General features: G+C 33.4%; 1 protein-coding gene across 1 annotated transcript; it reads left to right on the forward strand.

The window, feature by feature from the left end:
• Positions 1–36: 36 nt before the first annotated feature.
• On the forward strand, positions 37–9,307 carry LOC11431237 (F-box/LRR-repeat protein At5g63520). Its single transcript, XM_003602748.4, has 10 exons — positions 37–438; positions 542–649; positions 730–822; positions 906–1,040; positions 1,925–2,026; positions 2,127–2,166; positions 2,550–2,702; positions 3,386–3,561; positions 5,096–5,214; positions 8,728–9,307. Exons 1-10 carry the CDS (start codon positions 199–201, stop codon positions 9,167–9,169), a joined length of 1,608 nt encoding a protein of 535 aa, XP_003602796.2. The 5' UTR covers positions 37–198; the 3' UTR covers positions 9,170–9,307.
• Positions 9,308–10,445: the final 1,138 nt, after the last annotated feature.

Genomic DNA, 10,445 nt, shown 5'->3' on the forward strand with positions numbered 1-10,445 from the left:
AAACCTTAAAAAAAATAAAAATAAAAATAAAAATAAAAATAAAAAAACGCCAAACCTAAAAAGCGATCCAAACCCATATGCACAATCGTCATCATCATCTTTTTCTCGGTACATTTTGTCCGAAAGCAAAATCAAAACACTGCAAATGCAACTATACCGCATTTTGCGTTGACGAGTCGAACTCGAACCACCACAGCAATGGAGGAACCACCGTGTTCATCATCATCGCGATCGAGCTCCAAAGGAAAATCCTCAATCGATCCCATCACCGGCATCAACGTCCTCAGCGACGATCTTCTCCTCAACATTTTCACCAGACTTCCTGCCATATCCTTCGCTTCTGCAACTTGCGTTAACAAATCATGGAATTCCGTTTGTAATCGCATCATTTCTCGTCCAAAACTAGCTTCTGCACTTTCTCTCAATCCTTCACTCCGCGTAAGTCCTAATAGAACTCGCACAGCTAGGTTTAATACTTTTAAATATTTTGTAGGGTTTCCAATGATTTTTTTTAATCTGAATTTCATTTCTATTTGACTAGGATGCGGTGAATGAAGTTGTTGATAAGGTTTTGTCTGAGCCAATTCGACCTTATTTTGCTATTGTCAATATTGGATGTGGATTTGATCCGAGCAAGATTCTGAGGCTTGTAAAAATTTAATTAATGTCAACTTTTTTTTAAGCGAGTATTATTTGTGTTATGCAACTGATTTAATGCCAATGGTGTAGGTTAAGCGGAGAGTGGGGTTCAATATTCCGGTGGTTGTTACGGTGAATAATGGTATTATTGGAAGGGATGCTGTTACTGATGAATTTAAAGAGGTTCGATGTTGATAATTTTTTCTGTTGTGTTGTAGAGATTTGACAGAGTCATGTGTAAATCTGAGTGAGGATGATCTGTGTAGGTGAAATGGGGTGCTCTTTTTAGTGGCATTGACGATGAAGAATATGCGAGACATATAAATGAAGGCATAGTTTTGACAATTGGCTGTTTGCCAGGATTGAAAGTTGAAGCTATACCGTTAATACGACCAGCAAAGGTAGTAAATTTATTCAAAAATTTGGACTTTGCTCGCTATGAAAATTAATAAGTAAAAGTAAGACATTTTTTAGATTAATTAGTTAATTAATACCTTGCTACCAAAGGTAAGGTAGTCTCGTGCAAAAGGCACCCTTAAGCTATCAACTTGCTTTAGTAATGCCTTAAGGCAAGAGGTGGCTGACTGAACTAAGGTGTTAATAGATAAGCAAAGATAACAGTATAAGAAATTAACTGTCCATTTAAATTAATCACTCAATTTGAAAAGTAGCAGAGTCCCAAAGATTGGCATTGTTTATTTAACATTATGACTAGTTTATCCTCTTTATCATCACATTTAAAATGGACTAAAGTGTAATACATATTCATTTACTACTGACTACAGGGGGGAAAGTAGATTTTAGTATAAGAGTAAAGGGAAATATTCAAGCTTGAGGAAATTTGCTGCTACAAAGGCAGTCTATGTGCGAATGGAGATTAAAAAATCATAAAGACGTGAAAGTGTGTTCTAAGTTAAGGGAAATGCAGAAAAATGAAACTGAAATTTAGTATTATTTTATAAGTTGTCAAAAAATAATTATATTAGATATTGACTGCTAACCCTGGGCTTAAGTATATGATTTTGTTAATGCATGAAGTTTAATGATTTTTATAGCAATATCTTTTAAATATTTATTTACATTTCTCATAGAATCTCCGGGTGTTATGATTGCATGATTTCTTCTCCCTTCTGATTCAAAGAAGGATCTCAGTTTTTAAAACTTCACCACTAGCAAGAGGAATACCCTTCCCTCACCTCAGAATTAGATAATGTGATGCTTTATTCTTTTTTTTTTTTTTTTTTAATTTCATGAAGTTATTAATTAATAGTATTTCTGATACCAGACACCTCAAGAACCATGCGTTGATAGTTTTTCAATGGATATCAAGGAATACTCAGCCTCTGTCTCTGGTCACCAATTCCCTGTTGGGATTATATTATTTGGAGTGAGTTAACAATCACACTTATTTACCGATATTGATTTTATTTTTATAGTTAATTTATCAATCTTGGTTCTGTTCCTAACATTTTGATTTGGTGGCACAGGAAGCAAGCAGTGACATGAAACTGGTCATGGAGAAGTTGGGTTAGTGATTCTTGAATACATATTTATTTACTCGAAAGGAAAAAATCGGAAATTAAATGTTATGCTTATTAGAATATTTGAGGTTTATCTCTACAATTGTATTGTGTTAAATGATAAAATAAATAAACTATTCCAACAGTTTATATACACAATGCTCTATTTAGTTTGGAGATATTATTATTGACTGCTTTGCCTGTAATATTTTGTTACAAAACAAGTATGGGATATACATAATGACAATTTTATACTTAAACTTAGATGGGACGACTGTTTATTTTGTGTTAGTGCTCTAATTGGAAAGAACATGACTTTAATTAACACATTTCTGCCACAAATACATGCTTACTTTCTGTCTTATTTGACTGTATTTTGTTTCATTTCAGATTATGCCATGCCTATGGACACAGTCGTTGTGGGCGATGAAAGAGGATGCTCTGTATTCAGATGTGGAAATGATTCTAGACACGCCTGTGGTAGTAAAGGGTGCATAGAAGCTGTTGCTCTTGTCTTTGCTCAGGACAGAAACAGGTCTTCTGGTACCTCTCGATCCCCTTTTCTTCGCTCTTGCCACATAATTCCAATGTAATGCATGCAACTGCTACAGTGCATGTCGTTGTATCTTGTTAATGGACAATGTAATTTTGTATATTCCTCTGAGATTCAAACCGTCAAAGGATATCAGGATTGACAAGTCATGTATAACTTGGCTATAAATAATCTAAACTTTTCCTCGATAAATTTATGTAGTTAATCAAGGCAGTTTTAAGAAAAAAATAAGTGGGAATTTTTTTCAAATTTGTTGGACACTTCTAGAAATTTCCATTATAAAAGGGCAGCCCGGTGCACAAAGCTTCTGCATACGCAGGGTCCGGGAAGGGGTATATTGCTTTTTTTTCTTGCGACAGGGATCTAGGTGAGATGTTGGCGGAAATCAGTATTGGATACGGATATGATACAAATGTGACTAAGTTTGTGTTCATGCAATATAGGGGAAGTTCCACTAGTCTAGAAAGTTACCTATTGCTATATTTTTTTTTTGTATTGCTTCCAATTCTTCTCGGTCCCGCTTTTGTGTTTGTGCATGTTGAATAATACCCTGTCCTGCATATGTTTTTTTACTGCCATGATTGTTTCTTGTGTTACATGGGCTTGTTTATGTCTTTTTTTAGTCATTTTTCTGTAAGTCACTCATCTTCATTCCTAATTGATTTTGCTGCAGGAAATATTAGATTTCATGTTGCCTTCTCAAATGGTGTTTCACCTGTTGGTGGCAGATACAAGGCAGCTTCAGTTAGAACAAACAAATCCGATTGTTCAACATGGCTAACTGCCAAAAGGGAAGGGCATCAGCAACCTCTTGATGGTCAAACTATTCTTCATGATATTAACACTTTGGTGCGCATTTATTTCTTATTTTTGGCACCTACAAGTTCCTTTCATTAAGGCAAAATAATGTTCCAGGAAGGAATATGTACTGTTGAGGAATGTAAAAAGTTTAAGTTATTAAGGACTAGTCAAAAGTTATCATTTACAGAAAGGTTCGTTGGATTTCACCTGATCGACAAAAATACTTGTGCGGGGATAATACAGCTGTATTGGAGATGGATAAGTTAGGATCAGAGGGAATAAGAGGTGGAATTGGTAATAGATTAGAAACAGACTATTGTAACAGGGATGTAGAATGAAGTATCTTCAAAGACAGTTACATTAGCTCATACTTAGAAACAATGAGTAGAAGAGGAATAACATAGTATCCTTTTTGAACTCGAGAATAAACAAGAAATGCACACTTTATATATAACACAACCCTTCAACTTATCAAGACCTGAGGTATGATCATGAACATAACAACTAAAATAAAAAATACGAGGATAAACTTTAAAGTGAGGTTCATCAAGAAATAGTAGAGAATGAGGTGCTTTGTTGTTTAGAGACGAAGTCTAAATTCTACTAATCAAATAATAAATAGTGGTAAGAATAACATCCTTGGTTGTCAATCCCGAATAGCGGAACAAAGTGCTCGTCATTTTCATTCATATCCCTTACTAATCACTCATCACAATCATCAATATTGTATTTAGGAGAATGAGATCAGTTAAATCCTTGATATCAAATTGGTATTCAAGAGCTTGGTTGTGCTTTACAAAAATCAAATGTCACATTTACACAACTTAGTTACAGACCGCTTTACTGGTTGAACCTAGTGTAGTCCATGGCGGAGAGCCGAAATCCTGCCATACCGGCTGCTTTGTGGCGCTGTCGAATCGGATTATGGCAAAAAATCCTGCCATATTGGCCAAAATTGGGCAAAAACCTCCACCGATATCCGCCACAACATTGGTTGAACCAACTGATCCAAGTCAGTTTTAATAACACTAGTCCAATTACTGATTCAAAACAAGTGGAAATGCACATTGTTATTGCGGGCTATCTTAAAAGATAAAATCATTTTCTTTTCTCCCGCTTGTTTGATGATTATGGAATAATTCAATATGATTTTGAAAATTGTTTGGAGGCAATTGAAGAATGAAGATAAAACTTCATATGTCAAAGGTAATTGAAGAATGAAGATAAAACTTCATATGTCAATAGCCTGGTTGAGCATCTAAACATGCCTAGGCTGTAATCTGGCTGGTTTTCTTTTGTTCAGTAGCATATTTTATTGAAGCAATAATAACATGTATCTCTATTGATACTGATCATGATGGACCTCAGAAAATGTGACGACAAACTGCTAAATGTTGTGGAAAAGATGAAAATAATAGACTGACGCTATCTGTTAATTTTTTTTTTTTTTTTTTTGTAAATATCATTCCAATGTTTTGTAAAACTAATGTGATATAAATTTTGTGCTTGTGGTTATTATTTTCTTTTCCTTTTATTGCTATTTATGTTTTTTTTTCCTCACCAACTTTCCAAAATTTGGCAGCTGGAGAATCACATTGAGCCTCCTGAGTTGTACATTGGGGTGACTAAGCATAGGAAAGTCTCCATTGGAGCAGAGAAGCCAATGCCAAGAACTTGTATTGCATATCATGGCGTTGTGGGGTATGATATAAACTTTTAACTTTTCTGATTGTAGATCTTCTAATGCCATGTTAATATGAATTCTTCGGAGATGTTGTCGTTTAAGTTGAAGTAAGACATAGCAAATAGAAAAAAAGTTAGGGATAGAATTCAAGGTAGTTCAGACTTGTGACTGAAACTAGGAGAGAGAGAGAGAAGGAGAGAAAGAGAACTAAAAAAATTCAGGTTTTTATTGAATTGATTACTGAGTACGTGTAATGGTCATATGGGATGAAGAGTCTTTGACTCTCTGCTAACTAATTCGCCGACTAAGCATAACAAAAACTAACCGTTAATGATAGAAGCTAACTGCTAATAACATAATGTGCTGTCATGTACACGGGTTAACCATATAACTTGATGTATATGACTACTATACTATTTATGAAATGACAGGAAGATAGAGTGAGATGCCAACCATCAGATCCAAGCAGGGTTGTAAGAAATAGAGGGATTTTTCAGTTGTAATTTGTGATTAAAAAAATAAGGGTTAAATATGTTTTTGGTCCCTATAAAATTGGGAACTTCTGAGTTTAGTCCTTACTTAATTTTAATAGGTTTTTTAGTCCCTACAAAAAAAAATTACTTCTAATTTTAGTCCCTGTTACAACAAAGTTTGTTTAATTATCTTTAAACTCTTAAATTTTTGAACGATTTTTTTTAGACAAGTTTAGAACATTATGAAAGGTTCATTTACTAAAATTTAGAATTTTTTAACATTAAATGAGTTAAATATGAATTTTTTAAAACGGTAAAAGTTAAATATAAAATTAACAAAATCTGGACGTAGAAATCAAATTTTGCGACAATTTTTTGCAGAGGAACTTTTAGTAATGTTCTTAACACGTATGCAAAAAATTGTTCAAAAACTCAAGAGTTTAAGCATAAAAAACAAATTTGAATTGAGGAGGGACTAATACTGAGTGCAGAATTTTTTTTAAGGGACTAAAAGAACTATTAAAATTAAGTAAGAACAAACTTAAAAGGTCCCAATTTTATAGGGACCAAAAACATATTGAACCCAAAAAATAAAACAACCTATGCTCTAGGAATTTTTTTTCCCACATATCTGTAAGACCTGTGATGCCATATGGTATTGAATACACTAAGTATTGTGAAGAGAACACTGCAATTGATCTAGGCTTACACAAAACGAGATATGATTAGAAACGAAATCATTAGAAAAATAGTTGGGTAGTTCCTATTGTAGAAAAGATGATAGAATCTCATTTTAGGTGGTTTGGACACGCATTGAAAAGACCCAAAGAATTGATAAAGAGGATAGATGAGGTGGAGGGTAGTCTAATATAACTAGAGGTAGGGTGCCAATGAAAAATATAGAACAAACCATTAAGAGAGATTTAAAAGATCTATCTCTATCTTAAAAAAAAATGATCTATCTTTATACTACGTGATTAGAATATTATTGTGTTATGTGCTTCATGCGGCTGACCCCACCTGGTGGGGATAGGCTTTTAACCCAATTATCTCATCAACACTGCCATGTTCAACAGCTGATATCAATTAGCTGATATCAATTTGTCTTGGCTAGATTAGGTTATATGTGATGAATTCTAGTTGCTTATAAGCTGATCGATCAAGTGAAAATTCAAATCATCTAAAATTATAAATTTGGTGACCTATTGATTTTTTTAATGTCAGCCATACAAAAATTTAACTTTTGTGAATCTTGTGCTATGTTGATAAACCATGCCATGATGGGCAACATGCATAATTATATCATACTGTGCTTCGATATTTTGAGTGTTTGGAGCTAGAAACGATCTTCTAATTTGGTAATTGATGTTTGCTGTTTGTACAACTGTAGTTGTTGTTACTTATTCAAATTCTGGAAGTAAAAAATGCTTGTATACATGGACTTTCTATTTCTTTTTGTACAACTTATGATAGGTGGGCAACTTTTCTTTTTAGGCTAAATTACATATTTGGTCCCTTAATTAATTTCTAAGTTTCACTTTGGTCCCCTAATTAATAAAAGTTTCGTTTTAGTCCTTTAATTTCATCTACGTTTGCCAAACTGGTCCTTTCTGTTATGTTTTAACCATAAATGTCTAAGATGAACCAACATTAGAGGTGGTCCACCATAGACCTTATAAATGTTTTCAATTTAAACCACTTGATCTTTTTTTGAAATAGAGAACCGTTGGATTTTGAAGGACTATGAGATCTATCAATGGATCATCAACAGCTTATTTTATTTTATAATTCATCTTCTTTCTCCCCTTGTTCTTCTCCATCATCTTCTTCACAATACCTTCATCAAAAACCCAGAAAAAAAAACATAAAATTGATTCACATCTAAATTATTCAAGCATCTTCCCAAAGCCATTTTTATTCAAGCACCTTCCCAAATTTTTTATTACACCATCTTCCTTCCTTTTATGTCGTATTTTTTTCTTTTTCCAAAACATAGGATTGAATCATCAAGGTTTTTTGTGTTCAGTTTATGGGCATCTGGTTTTCTGTGTTCATGTTATGTTTTGATGTTTTAGCCTTTTGCCTCTTTTGGTTTTGCCTTGAGTTCAAAACTGGTGGGTTTAACCTTTCGGCTTGTAATGGATTCAAATTGACTCTTGTAAATTCTTTCTCGATTTCTTCTCTTTTCTTATGCAAAGAGTTCATTTATTATAAGCTGATTCAGAACCAAAAAAAACCAAGGTTGTTTGAGGAGTAACTAGCCAAATCTGGAAAAATTATGAAATGAATAGGAGATAGGCCATGGGAGATGAGAGAAGACGGGAGAGAAGGGCCATGAGAGGAGTTCCTTTTGATTTTTTTAAATAAATTTTTCTGGGTTTATTTTGAGTTTGATTGATGAATATTTATAAAGTTGATGAAGAAGAAAAGGAAGAGGAAGGAAGATGAAGAAAAATTGAAAAAAAAATCAGGTGTTGGTGGTTCACGGTTTGATACAATAGACCTGCAATCAAATGGTTAATATCATATCAAGAATATTAGACATTAAAAAACTAATAGAAAGGACTAATTTGGCAAACGAAGATGAAATTAAAGGACCAAAACGAAACTTTTATCAAGTAAGGGACCAAATATGCAATTTAACCTTCTTTTTATCATTTAGAGTCTTTTTCAAATTATTTATTGAGAATAGTTGGACTAAAGAAGAAAAGAAAGAGATGCCGAAGTTGACAATTGCAAAGTATTTAGTACTAGTTTGAAAGATAAATTGTGATAGCCATTTGAAGATTTATTTTTTATCGCTGCTGCTTTGATATGTCCCATTTAATAATCCATTTTTTCCCTTCCACTTTCCATAAATTTAATACTCTACTAGCAATCATTGGGCTTTACAAACACAAAGTTAACCAGGGCATCTATTCAAATTGTTGCCATTGGTGCCTTTAGGCTCAGCCGTGTGATTTTTTTTTTATACTTCTCTTAAATGGCCCCTGTTTACCTATCCTTTCTTGGTCTATTAATCCCTATTGTAGCTATAAGTTTTCATGTTTTGGACAGAGGTGATGAAGAGTATCTATATGTTGATGGAATGGGCATCAAAACAGGAGATATCTTTCAGTTCTACCATTCAGATCCTAATGTTGCATTAGCTTCATTAACTGAAGTTCGTGGTTCCTTTAAAAAATTTAAGTTGGGGAGGAATTCCAGGAGTTCGGAGAATGATGGAGACAATGCTATCAATGTTTTCGGTGGTATTGTTTTTGCTTGTTATGGCCGCGGCGAATCATTTTTTGGGCGTCTTAATGCTGATAGCTCCCCCTTCTTGGAGAATTTTCCAGGAGTGCCATTGGCTGGAATGTTTTGTGGTGGAGAAATGGTGCGTCCTTGTACCACTATGATTGGTCTATGTCCAGATGCAAAGCCCATCAGTTGCTTTTTGCATGTTTATAGCAGTGTCTATTTACTGATGTCATATGATCCTCCCTCTGTGGATCATTAGATGCTGCTTATAATTTTTTCTTCAAAATGTACACTTCTAGTTTGAGGAGGATGTCGTTTTTCCATTTGCCATGGACATGGACTAGACTATCTTGTCGTGATTGTATCACATGGGCATGTACTTCATACCGTCCTATAAGTAGTTGTACTTCATACCGTCCTATAAGTAGCTTTGTGTATGTTCATTATAACATGTTTCATTATGTAACCGACTTCACATCTTCTGAAGCATAAGTTCTACAAGTGAAAAGCTCGGTGGGGATGTAATCAAGTACTTGTTTCCGCAACTTTGTTGCTGTACTTGCTTATGAGTGTTTTTCAAAATCTATGGATGGTAATGCACCCAACGGCACTTCAGTTTACCTAAATAAACCCAACGGCAGCTCAGTTAACGAACTGTGGTTAACTGCCGTTGTACGAACTGCAGTTGGTTCAACTGCACTTAATGCAGTGGTAATAAAAAAATGCTTCTGATATAGTACTTTAAACTCCAAACTGTAGGAAGCTAGGTGCAGTTGTTGTCATTTAAAAGTTATATACAAAGTTCTAATTAGTGTGAACTATGTTTTTAATGGCTAGCTCAAAGGAAAGTAAAATCACATTTTGTATGAATTACTTAGTGTGTTTGGTTCTGTGGTGGCGAAAATTGATTTTGGCATAATTGATTCTGATAGAATTGATTTTGCCTAAAAGTGAGTTGAACTTAATTGGTTTATGTTTGGATATATTAAAGTAAAAGTGATTCTTATCAATTCATGTTGTTTGGATAGCTTGAATCAAAATTGATTTTGGATGTACAATTACCAAAATGGGTATGCATTATTAAAATTTATTTCATTTCTATTGTATTAATAAATTTAATTATTTATAAATTATTTTGACAAAATTATTAATAGATTATTAATTTAATTATTTAATTTATTTTGTTTTCTTTTGAAAGTTTATCTCATAATTTATTAAATATAAAAATACAAATATTTAAAGGCAATAACATAATATTTTTTAAAAATAATTAGTGCATAACGTTGGTGCACTAATTTACAAAGTATAGAAACATATTTAATTATCATTGCTATTGCTAATAAAAAGAAAAGGGTGTCTTGACCAAAAAAAGAAAAGAAAATGGTGTAATAACCGAAAATATACAAGGACAGTAGGGGAAGAAAAGTAATAATCGATTTACATTGCCGCACACATATTTAGCAAAACAGACTCACGTTTAGTCTTGCAAACGTACGTTTGCCACATTTCAACGTGCAACCAAACAATAGCTTAAA

The sequence above is a fragment of the Medicago truncatula genome, chromosome 3 (genome assembly GCF_003473485.1).
Source record: "Medicago truncatula cultivar Jemalong A17 chromosome 3, MtrunA17r5.0-ANR, whole genome shotgun sequence".
Classification (NCBI taxonomy): Eukaryota; Viridiplantae; Streptophyta; class Magnoliopsida; order Fabales; family Fabaceae; genus Medicago; species Medicago truncatula.

Excerpts from the sequence above, each read along its gene's own strand:
- LOC11431237 (XM_003602748.4), top strand. The coding sequence starts at position 199 with ATGGAGGAACCACCGTGTTCATCATCATCGCGATCGAGCTCCAAAGGA. Across the intron at positions 439-541 it reads CTCTCAATCCTTCACTCCGC|GATGCGGTGAATGAAGTTGT; the intron begins GTAAGTCCTAAT and ends CTATTTGACTAG. Across the intron at positions 1,041-1,924 it reads CGTTAATACGACCAGCAAAG|ACACCTCAAGAACCATGCGT; the intron begins GTAGTAAATTTA and ends TTCTGATACCAG.